Source organism: Puntigrus tetrazona, chromosome 14, assembly GCF_018831695.1.
Source record: "Puntigrus tetrazona isolate hp1 chromosome 14, ASM1883169v1, whole genome shotgun sequence".
NCBI classification, from domain to species: domain Eukaryota; kingdom Metazoa; phylum Chordata; class Actinopteri; order Cypriniformes; family Cyprinidae; genus Puntigrus; species Puntigrus tetrazona.
Window position 1 is genome coordinate 11,838,135 of NC_056712.1, and position 15,655 is coordinate 11,853,789.

The following is a 15,655-nucleotide window of genomic DNA, read 5'->3' on the forward strand; positions in this document are numbered from 1 at the left end:
TCTTCTTCTGTAACCTGATGCATTTCTAAGTGAAAATAAAATAGGTTACTGACATCCAAAGAGGCTTATAATGCTAGAGAAAGCTATAACCATAATAAAGTTTTAGCAATTTACAATACATACGTTTCTTTTGAATAATGTGGACTGACTGACTGACTAGGAACATGTATCTTGTTGACTAACAAATCTTGCCGAGTTTAGTATTGCATTGCATTTAAATCTAATGATCTATAAACTGACATTCATTTTAATGTTGACATATTAAGAATAGATGAATGTTCAGTAATGTTGCTGGAAAGCGCATTAGCTGGAACTGTGGGTCACTTTGCTTTGAATACAAATAAAGAAGGAGAAATTAACACCACCCTCTATTCCGGATACTTCATTAGACTGCAGTTTTTCAAACGGTCAGAAGCGAAATGAGAAGGAATGAGGATATTACAGGCTCATTACCTCTGTATTTGAAACTCTGACCGCCACCTTACCAAATCTGTGGTGCTCTATTCTGTTCGTGCCGTGCATCTTGAGGCAGTAGGGTCGCCTCGTCACAGTTTCTTTAACATGGTAAAAAGGCCTCATTTCAATGAGTGTTCGCTTGGGAATTTACAAACAAAGAGTAAGGCAAAGCCATTATATTTGGTCACACCTCCGGGATTTCGGAACCGGTAGCTTTGTTGTTAATATCCTTTGTTGCTTTCCTTCATTCATTCAGAACAGCTTTATGGCATAAAATGGCAGAATAGAACTAAAGTCTAACCCACAAGATGTTGAATTGGAATCTGGATAGTAAATGACAGAATAGAAATGTACAGAAAAATAAAAAGTATAAAATATAAAAACTTCATGCACTATTTAGGACGATAGTAAATATGGTTTGTACAGTATAAAAACCATTACGACTATGGAGAGACCCGTAAACCACAAGTGTGTGCGTGTGTGTGTGTGCGTGCATTAAGCATATTACAGAGACATTACAAGACAGTTCATTCATATAATCATTCAATATGGCAGTTTTAAAATCTGTCAAAAAAAATTTGACCATTCATACATAGTACATAGAAGGAATACTTGCCTGGAATATTTAAACTCCTTAAAAAAGGACTCTAATTCTAATTTACCGTACTCCAATCTTTTCCTAACGTCACAAGCAGAAGACAAACGGACACACTTCTTTTTAAGGCATTTATTCATGAAATACACACTTTCAAAATTTCAACAAAAGCTTCCATAAAATTGTAAGAAACTCCAGCCCAGTTTAAACAAAACTCCTTTGTGTGACTATGGAAACCATGTGCAATAAATAATCATTATGCCAGAAAAATAAAAAAACAGACAAGGAAAAGGACACTATTAAATGTCAATATTTTACCACTAAAAGAAACATAGCTGTTACAAAAAGAAAAAAAAAAGTTGAGGAAAACAATGTGCTATGTATGGAACATTAGTGTGAATTGAGCCAAGCAGGCACCCGTAGAATCAGAGGGATGAGAACTGTATGGACTCTATCTGTGACCTGAGCACCTAACGAACAGATATAAATCGAATGAAGCTTCCAGAGCTGAAACCAAGAACCATCTGAGAGACATATATTGCACTTTTTTTTTTTCACGACCCAGTCTGAATGCTTTTTCCCAGTCCCACCACAACCTTAAAATGAATTTACAGCTTCTTTATACACAAAGCGCATACATGGATAAGACTATATGCTGAATGACAGGGAAGGAAAAGGGATATAATGCTTAAGTGACATGTTCAAATCCTGTATATATCAATCAGTCAATGTACAGATAAAGATATTGATGAGAGGCGGCAAATCTTGACACGTTATATATTTCAGATCACTTCAGTCTTTACAGTATAAATAAATAACATTTAAAGAGGGGGGGGGGGTGAGAAGTGTGATAAATATATATGGCTCATTTGGAGTTGCCACCTTGAAGGTTGGTTTCTTCAAATAAACCATATAAATACAATACACAGACTGCAAATAATATCGAAAAACGGCTGCCAAAACAAGCTCCTGCTGCCAATTAAGACAGTTATCTTACAGGGATGTTGCAATGCTTTTTACTGACAGCAAACAATACTTACAGTGACATACCTGGCAACCACTGGCCAAATCAAGCTCATAATCAATGGAACCCAAAAACTGACCAATCATAGTAGCTCAAATCAACACAACCTTAGAAAAGCCGAAACCCTATTAGGACAGGATTGCGGTTTCTGTGTGTCGGCCTCATAGTCTGATTTTACAGACTCTCAGACCTTAACGCAGAGTGCTCTTTAAACACACTGCTCTAGTGAGAATACAATCACGGCAGATGACTCAGAGGACAGGCAATCCAGAGAGTGACTGGAGAGAGATGATATACAGAATGAGAAATAAACCGAAATGGTGCCCTTTTAGGGCTGCTGTAAGCTTTTCAAAAGTCAATAAATAAGAAGTGCTTTCCAGCGCAGCTGAAATCTTGCACAATGAAGAAATGGGTAGTTTTTGTTTCATTGAAATATTTTCTGTTGTCACAAAAAGGTGAATCGTAAAAACTACATGTCTAGGTCACATTTCACCTCCAAAAAAAAAATGAACCCTATTCTTTGACCAAGGGATAGTTCACTAATTCACTAGAGTTTTTATTGGGGGGGGGGGGTGGGGGTGAACTCGGCTTAGCAAAACAATTAAGCAAATTTTTTTATTTAGGGTGAAATACAACACCGATGTGTTACAGATAATTTCCTGAGATTCACCCAAGAATCATTCTCCGATATCATCTACCAGATTTGTAGCTCAGTTTCGAATTTCAAAGTCAGTCATGGAGCACCATTGTCGCAGGGCCACACACAAAAAAAAAAACTAGCAAACGGAAATGATAAGACCACCAGCCTCCAGTCTTGGCAACTTCAGTCCGGACACAGTCCACAGCTTCAAAAGCAGTAAAGCAGGTCTCTAGTAAGCTTCTTACAACCTGCCTGTCAAGTGAAATAGCGCTGATGTCTCAATGCAAGCCTGATAACATGGCCCGAGCATCGATCCATCCAAATACTGCACAGTATAGCGAATCTAGCGCTAACACACCTCTCATACACAGTAAGGCCCTTGGAGAGTGGAACTGCGTGCCAATTTAAAAAATACTACAGCAAAACAAAATCAAACAAAAAACCTGTCTTCTGACTTTCCTTCTTTGCCAAAAATGGAACAACCGCATAGAGATTTGTGATAGAGGTTTACAGAGTACAGAGTAATGGCAAAACAATGTTCAAATGTTCCAATCCTGGGATGATCGAGCAAAGCTGTGGAAATGATGTACGGCAGGTCTTTACTCTAAATGCCAGTGTTCTTTAATCACAACGATGGTGTTATTTTGCCATTTGAGTAAAAGAAAATCCATGCATCTATAACCAACTTTCCTCAAAGACAAGTCTGTAAAAACAAGTTTTACAAGACCTGAGAGCACCAAACATTTTTTTAAAAAAAAGCTATACAGGTATTTTAAAACTCGGCCCGGGTCTGCACCATGTTAAGTTCGGTTTATTTTTAAAAGGTACAAAACATTAGCACCAGTTATTGGCTCAAATGGGAGAAACACCAGCGAACACCAGCCTTCAGCATGGCAATGACCTCAAAAAATGCATTAAACGCATTAAATTAAAAAAATAATAATAATTAAAAAAAAAAAAAAATCATGCATTTGTTGCATTTTCATTACTAGGAATAAACCTGCAGTCTGTGTTTGGAACGCTAGCCATTTCAATGTTTGCATGAAATGGCTGATACGTACAAGAATGCAATATCTAAACCATCATGACATCATCCTCTTTACAAGAGCGTATCGGTGATGCAATAAAGCCAAACAATATGCAGTGAAGCTGAAAACAGAACGCATACTGAGATAATTCACATTATAAGACAGCGAAACTCATGGGTAAAAATCTGTTGTGGAATAACTTCAAAATAAAATCCAGAGAGATTTGGTCAAGCTAGTCTGGCATTTACCCGTGTAAAAGTTGACCGCTATAGTGGATTGTTTTAAAGTAAAAACAGACCTTTTAAGTAAATATTTGGATATAAAAAGTCAATTCGCTCTTTAAGAAAGATTTCAAACACATTTACATTAGAAATCTAATAAGAGCCCTTTAATGTTTGATCTACTAGAAGCAGTTTGCCTGCCACAATGGAAATAAAAACGACCTTCATTGAGGGTTCACTAAAAAAATAAATTAATTCAACAATCGATTTCAAAAACCAGCCAATTTTTTACCAACCTATCCCAAAAAAATCATACTCTGATTTAAATTTGCCGTAATCCTCTATATTAAATCAGTTAAGGTCAAACGCTTTTCGTATTCTGCCATTCATGCAGCTTGCCATCCGTAGCAGAGTGAAGTCAGGAGGGAGTATGAAGCCTTTGGCACTAAAGACAGTGATAAAACAAATACCTGTACAATACATATGGACGGTTACTTCTGGGTTACATTCGTACTGCGGAGGAGCAGAGAACTGACATCACGTCATTGTAAGGACTGAATGTTTCATCTTCAATTAAATGGTAATGCATTGCATATATGACATTGAGGCTGTGGGATTATATGATGGGACGTACGTGTATAATAGGGGTTGGCTGTTTATGAGAGTAAGTTATGATATTAACATACTAAGGATTCATCCTCACGCATCCCTAATGATTCTAGAGCTGCAAATTAAAATTTGGGAGGATCAAATGATAAAAAGCACCTTTCCTGTTCGAAAAATCGATTTTAATCACCGATGCATTTAATTAGACACTTAAAAATCATCCTTAATTAAAGAGAACCGAAATATAAGCTTTTGCATCATAAAAAGTCTGCACCACTAAAAAGAGATGTACTGATTGAGTGAATTTCATAACTCTTGTCAAATTGCTTGGGTCATATTTTACCCCAAAATCTCATGGAAAAAAGAAGAAAAACTAAATGTATATATTGTTTGTAAAATAATTTAGAAAATAATAATTATAAAATTATTATAATTAATTTATTAAATTATTTTTTAAGAAAAAGTAGATTGCTTTCATGACAATTAAGACTTTTTTGCGTTGTGACATTATTTTCTTAATCTATAAAACTGCTCATATAGGAAAAAAAAAATGTATACATCAAAGATGTATATATTGTTCTGACTTAATGTTGTGCTGTAAATTATAAAAAGCTGTATTTATATATATTTATTTTTTTACTGTAATACACTTAATGTTTACTGTAATATACTTTTTACTGTATTGCAGTAATGCAAATCCGTATTAAGGAAAAAAACAAACAAAACAAACATAGAGATGCATTATGATAATGTCTGAATTCAGGCAGGTTATTTGAGTAAATGTCCAGAAAATCGTGGCAAAAACAAATCTTAATAGTCCCAAATCCAAGCTTCATTTCCTTAAGGCAAAATACAATTTCTTTTTTTTTTCCTTTTGATTTTGGGGTGGAAATATTAAGTGAGATTCACCCAATATGGAATCTGCCTTGAATTTAGCTGAATATTTAGGTCTTTTCCATGTATCCACATAAACACAGGCCAAAATACAGCATTTTTGGAAAACCACTCTAATCGTCTCTATTTTTCTAGCCTTTTAATCTTTCACACACACACACACACACACTTTCATTACATCTTTCATCCCTTCTCTCCACCAACAACTTTTATATACAATATTGGTAAATAGAACATAAATACTACACATAAATTTGCCTATTCACAATTCCACTTGTAGCGACGCCGAAAAGTAAAGAAAGAAACTGCTCTGAAATAATACACTCATATAAACTGCTTTATATAAGCTTAGAAAGGCTCTGCGCTCCCGAGAAGTGTTGGGTAAGACCTGAGAGAGAGCGGTCAGTTTGAGACGCCTCCTCTCTTCTGGTTAGCAGTGTAAAAGTAGACACTTCCACGGAGGACGGCAGACACCGAGCACCATCTTTTTGCCCATAATTGAAGCGGGAACAAAGTCCAATGGTACAAAAAAAAATGTTAAACCTTTTCTCATGGCCTTTTTTTTTTTTTTTTTTTTTTTTTTGTCTTTTTTTGTTTTAATAGTGTAAACAGCGCACCAATAGGGTCTTGGTTCCACTTCTCTCATCTATACAAAAGTATAAATATATGCTTTCTCTCAATTTTTCACATATCTAGGACATATAGCGGACGAACAAACAGAGAAAAGCGGTTGTTCCCAAAAGCCGCCAGTGTCGCAGTGGCTGTGCTGGTTTTGTTGTTTGCTGGCTCGTATTGTGTTGACGGGTGTTTGTTTGGTGTGGGCGTTGATGGTCTCTGCATATATAGCATGTAGCACAGTCCTCAGCCACTGGGCCAAAACAACCAAGCGTTTTTGTCCAACTACAGCAGATCCATTTTGGGTCTGTAATGAAGGAGGAGGGGGGATTTCTGGAACGCACACAAAACACACAAGCATTCATGTGACTGAAAGTCATAGAGCCACTAGAATGGGGACAAAGGCACAGAAAATCAAGTGCATCTATTGTTTTGCAATGGCAGAATTAGATTCAACTTCTAAAAAAAAACAACAAGAACATCTCTGCATCAACATGTCAATTTCTGTCTTGCTGGTGAATGAACATTACTTCAGATGGAAGAGATGAATATATAATACCGCTCAAGACAACACAAGGACAATTTCATATCTTCACATACAAAGTTTGATTCATGCATGCAAATTATGCAAATTACCCATGTATGTATAGAAATCAGTACTGCAAATGGGAAGAGTAAACCCAAGCTAATCTAAGACAAGCATACGTTCATACATGTTCATCTTTAATTACCTTAAATCTCCATCTTGTTACCACAACAAATTTCAAAGTATGGTCCTTGCCCAAGATTTCTTCATTGCATAAGATGTCCAGCTGAAAATAAGCACACAAATATAGCAAACAGGCCCCAAAAATACAGCACACGAGAAAAGACACAGGCTACACAGCTTACACAGGTTGCCAGAGGTTATAAGGAACAGGTCAACTAGCTAACGAGCCTTACGGTTTAATTTGATTATTTATTTTTATCTGCGTTTAATATTCTTTTTTTGCAATGGATGCAGAGGCTTTTTAGGTCAGGTGCAATCTGTGATCTCTGACCCAGTTCATTTGCTGGCTTCAATGGGTGCGATATGCTGAGTTTTTCACCAACTGGCAACCCGGGCTATCAAAACACTACTGGTTAAACTGGCAGTAGATTTCAAAGCAGTATAAAATCAATGCTGTTTTACGAACAAACAAATATGTGAACTGAGCATTTTTATTCATTATCTACAAACATTTTTATCGATTTATTTATTTGTTTTGTTTTTTTTACATGCAGCACCTTAAAATAAGTGAGCTGCTCATTGTTGCACAATAAAGTGAATGGGACTCTTATTGGGAATGGGCCAGGAATAGACTGCTGCTCGATGACTACTTAGCCATCTAAATGATTCCTAATGAGTTTATCTTGATTCATTTTAACATTTTTAGCAACCTCATACTTCATGGAGAAGGTTTCAGCATGCATGCAACTTCAGCACAACATTACGGCACTCAAATTGAATTGACATTTAGGCAATTACTCAATTTCTCTCTATACACATTATTTGTTACTCGCGAGTTTGTCGATTCAATATAAATATATTTAATTAACAGCTGTGTAGAACATAGTTAGGGCATTGCTCAAATGTACAGTTAATCGGCCATTATACAAAAATAGAACCAGAGAACGCTGCAACTGACCAATCAGAATAAAGTACTCCAGAGAGCCGCACAATCAAACGTGTACGAATGTCTCTGGGGACAGGTGGGATTTCATGGCGCTTTAAAGAAAAGTGACAGTCCTTTGTACACTCAAAACATTCAGTTCCACCTATTATCCAAGCCAAAACAAAGGACGCAAAACCTTTAATGCACAAGAGCAGCCATAATCGGCCGAAGGATTATACGTATCACAGTATAAGGGATGCCGCTCTCTCTGGAATAGTGTGCAGTGAAACACCAGTGCCGGTGTCTGTGTGTTTTAGCTCGCTGCGAGCCGAATAAGAGCAGCACGACCACAGCAACACCTGCTGGAGGCCATGAGCTCTCGGCTCTATTCAGCGTTTAAAGTCATCTCGGATGCGAGCCAGGGATGTTCAGAGACAGAAACGTCTGACAGTGAAACAATGAAACTTTTGATGCTTATTAGGATTTAGTTCTTCAAAGATTTTGCTTTCCTCCTGCACTTCAAAGCAGAGCCGCTACACAAACCGGTGCCATTTCGGAGTCATATTTTTTTATCTGGCTCGAAGCGGTATTGTGCTGTTGGCAGCTATAACTCTCGATACTCGCCGAGAACAACAGGCATCTGACAGTATTATTACGGGGGAAAGTTTTTGATGGATGTGTGCGGTGGACTAGCCCACACATTTCTAACACAAAGGAGGGAAAAAAGGGTGATGGAGCAGCAATAATTAGTCAAGTTTTGTGTTAAATTGTACTATGAGATGTTGGCAGGCTGCGAGATACATGACAGAGAGCAAATGATATTACAGGCTATTATTTGTCTCTGAAAATATGAGGCACGCTGAAAGCTTTGTGGGAATCGTGACAGCGCGGAGGAGCTTTGTCAAACGCTCGTGGTGACTCACGCAAGAGCCATTGTCGTGAAGGGAACGCCGATGCAGGCCGGCGCGGTGGCAAAGGTCTCAAACGAGTTAACTTCAACCGAGGGGGAAAAAAAAGAAGATAATGGCTTTCGCGCTTAGCATGAGGGAGCTGCAGGTCTGGCAGATCACATACCTCATTGAAAGATGTCAGGTTTAGCTTCTTCGCGATGAACTTCTTGAGATGGAGAACGGTCGCCTGAGCCGAACAACGAATCCACTTCCGCTTCAGTCCTCTGAGTTTACTGCTGTTACACTCCAGACAGATACTCACCTGAACAGACAAAAGCAAGAGGGACCATGATTTAGCTAACTACATAGTTTGAGCAAGAAAAGTACAAATTAACTTCAAGGCTCAAACTAAATATCAGATACCATGCAGAGCCTCACCAAATACTTGCACGTGTCAAAACACGATATTTAACTTACATACCATTGAAGAAAGTTTACATTTTGCATTATTCGTGAATATTTTTCTCTTTTTTAATCACTTTTCCTAGCATGTTTGAGAGAACACTGCTGGTCATTGTGCCAGTCACAACATCATATGCAAGATGAGTCATTCTCAGTCTCTGACAGCGCCTGTCGCAATAACAGCGCTTTTAGCTTGGTGGGTTATTGAGAGGAATACACAAGCAAACCAAGCTTTCTTGACGAACAGGGCATCCAAAATAAATGATCATGAGAGAAAATGTGAGCGAGGCATTTCTGTCTTTGATTTGAATCATTTTACAGTGCCATTCAAAGGTTTGGGGTTAAAATGAGATTCAGAAAGGAAACTAAAAATGACAGTAAAGAAGCTACTTTTAATAAATGCTGTACTTTTGAATTTTATAATGAAAGATACTTGAGGGGGGAAAAAGTATCTTTTTTGGCACAAAATATTAAAGCAGCACAGCAGTGTTTAACATTAACAACATTAAGAAATATTTCTTAAAATCAGTATATTAAAATTATTCTAAAGGAACATATTCTAAAGGGCTAATGATGCTGAATATTCAGCTTTGCCACCACATGAATAGAAAGTTATTACCGTACATTGTAAAAAGGTTTTAACAATATTACTGTATTTCTGTTCAAATAAATGCAGACTTGTTCATCTTAAGAAATGTCTTTGAAAAACTTTGAACTGTGCAATATAAAATTGTCACAAGTGTTACATTTAGGTCCTGGCTGTCAAGCAAGCAATTTTATGCTACTTTTTCCTCTGGATGCGTCACTCCTGTTAAAAGCATCTGCTAAATTAAATAATGTCACCACAAACCCAGACAGGTTGTCAAGAACAGAATAAAAGTTAAGCAACATAATTCGTATTCGAAAAAATGCATGGCCACCAACACAATTTCCACAACAAAGCAGCAGATGCCACTGAGAGCTCCGCCATCTTTCAAAACTGAGCTGAGGGTTGAGTCGCCAGTCGACTGCGGTGGCCTCGGGCTGCCCGGCAGGTGCAGTGGCAGAGTGAGGGCTTCAGAGAGTCAAGACGCATTAAGGATTTCATGCCTCTCTCTCTCCCCGTCCCTCTGTCCTTCTGCCGATAAGTGACTGAGCAGTGCAGAGTGGCACAGCGGCCCATTTGGACCAGGCCTCTCCAAGAACAGACAGTAATGGAGAAGGATGAGGAGGGGCAGCTGCGCCTGGCGGCTAAATGCTGGCCCATTTCAAGGGCAAACGGTGTTGGGAGAAAACTGAGGGTTTCTGAGGGCCACGTACAACCGCATTCTTTACAAGAACAGTTTGCTGTAAATCTGAGATTTCCTCGGTTATAGGCAGGTGGCGGTGAGCTGCAAGACAAACATGGGCGTACTATTAAACACAAGGAAGGAACTTCGCCATTAGCTGTGCCTGTGTGTGTGTGTGTGTGTGTGTGTGTGTGTGCGTGATTACTGGGTCATTACTGCACGGCCGGGGCTGCTACTCATACCGCAAACAGTCACACAAATGACTAATGGTGAACTCACTCAACCAATTAAACCTCCAGAACCCAGAACACCACATAAGAGGCCTTTTATTTGCTGCAGCCTTCCTCAAGATGCCATGAGCTGCTGATTATGGTGATTTAAAATCTAATTCTACATGGATAAATATTCTGGTTTGTGTGGGGAATCACCACAGGCTTGTATCTATCACATTCACGCCATGTTATTATAAAGAACATATTCAGGAACATATTTTTCCAACAGAGCTAATCAAGGTGCCTTGCACCAAAATTTTATTTTTAAACGTCCATTTTCTACACTTTCTCAAGGATTAAATTGGCTTTTTGTAATGTATTTTACAGGCAATTGGTGATCTTCAATGTGAACGAATCATTCTTATGAGTCCTATCTTTTCAGTGATTCCTGTAGTCTGAATTATACAAATTGTACTGATTTGGTCCTAGTGGTCCTTCAGAGACTCACTAGAATAATTTGAATATGTCAGACTTGCAGTGATTTGGCTTAGCAACCTGCAACATGTGGCGATGATTATGTGAGGACCAAATTTTTGATTTCGATTTTCTCTAAAACAAACTGCTTGACCCAGTTTGACTCCATTTGCAGAAACAAACTGATTTCTCATTCTGAAAAGTAATTTGATGAATGTAATGCAAGATAAATATGCCCCCCCAAAAATTAACAATAACTTTTATATAAATCTTTACTGTGAATTATTTGGTCTTAATGATTCTTTCACAGATTGGTCCCAGTGCTTCCGAACAACTTAGAATCACTAAACTGAATCTTTTGGACCATTCAGAATGAACCATGTGAAGATGATTGTCTGATGGCACAACTGAACCACCATGTTATCGATGTTAACAAAGCGCTGCTCAAAAGATTCAGTTTGCAAATTTCCCAATTACTGTACATAAAATCAATTGAGAATAATGTATTAAGCAAGATAAATATGCTTATAATTAATTAAAAGGAGAAAATAAGAACCGGTTTAATTTAAACCAGATGCAGACTGAATTTCACCCAACCATCAAATTGTATATTAGCAGAAGAGTTCAAATTTTCTGCACAAGTGCTACTAAATAAATTCATTTGCATTACCCACTTTTGGCATAAGCTGCTTCTTTTTGGCCTCATTTCTTCTCACAAAGTCACGTCGGACAGGTCTGACCACCAGACTCAGAAGTGTTTATCAGCCATCCGGGCGTAGCTGAACAAGCACTGTTGAAATTTTCATTTACTTTTTACATTATATATTAGGCCAAAGTGCCTGTCTCAGCTTTACTACAGCAGGCCGTATGAACAGGCAATCTGTCCTCACACTTTTGCAAGAAAGCTCATGACCACAGGACATCAGTAATTCTGAAATCTCCATCGATCTCTTCCTTCGACAAACAAGAACACACCCACACTTAAGCCATTTACACCATACCATCTCCATGCCTTGTTCTTTGTGCTTTCCGCTCTATAAATCTCGCTCACACATGCACGCACACACTGCACTTGGGAATCTTATATCACAGCGGGAGTTATTTTATGAGTTGCTTTTGCTGGAAATGCAATCATTGCAAAAAATGGTATACATTTTAATACTGCCAACCACGCAAATGTATCCAAGATGGTATATATGCAGCATAACAGACCTACACTCCACTTGGCATCAGAATCTATATAAGAAAGAGAATCTGTATTCCTAACACATAAGCAGGGAGTAGACAGCAGCCGCACAACCTTCTGTTATTACATTATTAAGAAGCTCAGAGGAGAGCGGGAAAACAAACTCTACCATATAGGAGTCTTTAATGAAACTACCAACCCTCTAAAACACTGAAATGGCTCTGCATTAATATCTGAACACGGACTGGATATTACAGACAGGAAGGGGCAGAGCATTTGACATATTGACATTTTTAAATGGAATACTAGAGTACTGCACTCTAGACTTTATTGCAGCATATTTTAATGCATTATGCAATGCTAACAGTAGACAGCATTATGCTACACTTGACCTCAATGCGTGCATGTTTAATTTAATATGGATCGGAAAAAAATAAATGTTAAGTTTATACAACATGGTACTATTTTAAATAAATATTTAATACAATATATTTAAAAATAAGACATCTTTATTTTCTTATAATATTTCACAATATTACTGCTTTGTATGATAGTTTTGGTTTTCCAGCTTTGGTGAACCATGTCTTAAATGAAAAAAGTAAAAGTTGACATAATTGGTTCATTCATCACTCTAAAAATAGAAACGGTTCATGTTGAGCACACTGCATTATGGGATTTGCTATTCTGTGCTGGGTCTGCTCTTGTAGAATGGGAAATGTGTGTCACCCATGTACTCCAAAGTACTGTACACTGCAGAAATAGACTAGTACAGTAGTATGATATTCCAAACATAGCCCTTACGTGTTCTTACTAACTAGGACACACTAACAGAATGTGAGGCTCCCTTCTGGGACATTAGTAAGGTCAGATGGGTATGGGGAAACCTACCTGCTCATCACTGCGATGGTAGTCATTGTCCTCCTCTGCTTTCTCATCTCCTGCTTCCTTATTGGCTGGATCTTCTGATTTTAGGTCACCTGGTGGGGTAAAATGTAAAAAAAAAAAAAATAAATAAACAAACAAGAGAGTCCCCAGACAACCATAAGAACCACGTTTTTGTTCGCATCCATCTCTCAACTATTCTTCTTTCAAAATACTGTAGCGCATGCATTTATCTTCCCAAACATCATCTTTGCATTATAAAACAATCAATGTTTAATCATAATTCGTATTAAGACTCCAAGAATTTGTAATTCATGGCTTCTCAGAGCTAGAATTATACTGAGAACAAGTTTGTGACTCTAGGAAGAGTTTCTTCATTACACAGTGAAGAGACATTTATCAAACACACACACACAAAAAAAGCAATTATCTCAACCTGCTCCCCCACGCATTTGCCAGTCTCCAAAACAAAGTCTGCACTTCATCAATGGAAACAGACTAATTTGTGATTCAACCTGCCCAAAAAACACTTCACACCTCAGACAGGCAGACAGCTGCCCACTGATCAGGTCAGAAACTAGGGCTACATCTCATTACGGTTTTATGGAAGCCTAAAAATACTCCCCTTTATTAATATTTATGAGAGGGATCCAGTGTAACCTACACTACCATTCAAAACGTTTGGGTCAATAAGATTTCTGGAATATAATATTAAAATAAAATCAATACTTTTAATGCAAAATACATTATTCAAAAGTGACAAAATAGAGATGTTTATAATGTTAAAAATAATTTATATTTCAGGCGCTTTTCATTCAGCAGAGAATCCTTTAAAAATGTATAAAAGTTTCTACAAAGGTATTATCAGCACATCTGTATTCAACACTGACTATAATAAAAATGTTTCTTGAGCACCAAATCAACATATTAGAATAATTTCTAAAAGATCATGTAAAAAAAAGACTTATATAGGCTTTATATTTTATATTTTACAATATTTATTTATAATATTTTACAATATTTATAAATTGTATAATATTATACAATATTTATAATAATAATATTTATTGTTTAGCAAAAACCAAAAAAGTTGACCAAAATATATTTTTTCTAAATTATATATAAAATCATACTGTAATTTTTTTTCTGTGGCTTTTTACAGCAAGCCACAGATGTTTAAGTTACATTTAACTATTAACACCCTCCGTTTAAAACCTTAAAACCAAATTTCATTAAATATCACCAAAACTGGATAAAGCAGGGAATTTGATACATGGGAGCAGTCCTGTCGAGTGTGGTTGACTTATTTTATTGAATTTCAAATGAACAACTGTCCACACACCCTCATGATTTTGTATGAGGGGCTGTCAAACATCACTATGACATTGTCATTGCATCACCAGAAATCTCAACCGCGGTAATGGGAAAGGGAAAGAGATTTCGTGCATCTGGACGAAATGCAGTCGTTCATAAGCCTCGACTGCTACAGCCATGACTTCTTCCCAGGACACTCAGAATATCCTTTTTCGATAGTTAAAATGTTCCCTGACTGGGAAAAAGTTCACGGACTCTGAGCTAATCTGCAGCAAGCAGACTGTGAAGGAGAGGAAAAAGCAGGACTTCCAGCGAAATAAGTTTCGTTAGGGTGTTTAATAGATGGGGTGTCTTCTATAAAGCTGTTCGAGAATGAGGTGCACAAGCTCAGGTAGCACTTTTACCATGCTTTCCGGAAGGGTGACTTCTTTTTCAAGCTCGGCAACAGTCTGGTTAATATCCACTGTGATGGGATTTGAAAAGCACCGTCAGGTACCCTACTGCGTAGATTCAGAGAAGGCCTCTCAAAAACCACCCTTATAAAAGCACACCTGTGACACCAGGTCAGAAAAGCAGTTTCAGTGCTCATAACACTCGTAAATAAAAGACCGCCGTGCTTATTTGTGGGCGGGTAATGTAATAATGCAGCCGGTTACGTCACTATTTCACCGCATGCTTCTCCCCTTGGTTCAGTTTGATGGTTCTGTGCTGTGCTTGAACACTGAAGACTTCAAATGAAGATTTATTCAGAAAAAAAACAGCTCCGTTAAACTAGCTGATAAAATTTGGAACAAGAGACCACTTACGTCTGAGCCTTGTTTACTACAATGCATGAATCCAGCCATTATGACTGCTGACTCAACCCGCCCGAGGGCCAGTATTTGCACAGGCTATCACTGAACATGCTACTGAAAGATGAAAAGAGCACGATACTGCCCGAGTTTAGATTACCGTTTCCTCAAACACAAGATAAAGGCCCGTTTACCACCGAATAAACCACGCTTTAGAGTCTAGAGGGTTTCAAACATTTTTTCCTTATTCTTCAGCTCCTTTAAACAATAATAATAAAAAGAAAAATACTGTGAAAACCATTATACATTTTTTTAAATTTCGCTGATGAAACATCAGAAGAACAGCATTCATTTGAAATAGAAGTGCATAATATTACCGCATAAATAAAATGATTCATATATTTTATATTTTAAGTGCAGCACTAAAAAATGAGGGGGAAATATGTTTAACTACCATGAAAAA

The 15,655-nt window shown here is 37.5% G+C and overlaps 1 protein-coding gene across 1 annotated transcript in view; it reads right to left on the bottom strand.

Moving 5' to 3' along the window:
• Positions 1-1,168: 1,168 nt before the first annotated feature.
• Positions 1,169-15,655, bottom strand: part of LOC122358072 (polycomb group RING finger protein 3) — a 33,037-nt gene continuing 18,550 nt past the window's right edge. The window contains exons 7-10 of the mRNA XM_043257836.1: positions 13,094-13,182; positions 8,788-8,925; positions 6,811-6,891; positions 1,169-6,412 (exon numbers count right to left, since the gene is read on the bottom strand). Coding sequence (XP_043113771.1) covers positions 6,365-6,412; positions 6,811-6,891; positions 8,788-8,925; positions 13,094-13,182 — 356 coding nt within the window. The 3' untranslated portion in view covers positions 1,169-6,364. The remainder of the gene's footprint in view (positions 6,413-6,810; positions 6,892-8,787; positions 8,926-13,093; positions 13,183-15,655) is intronic.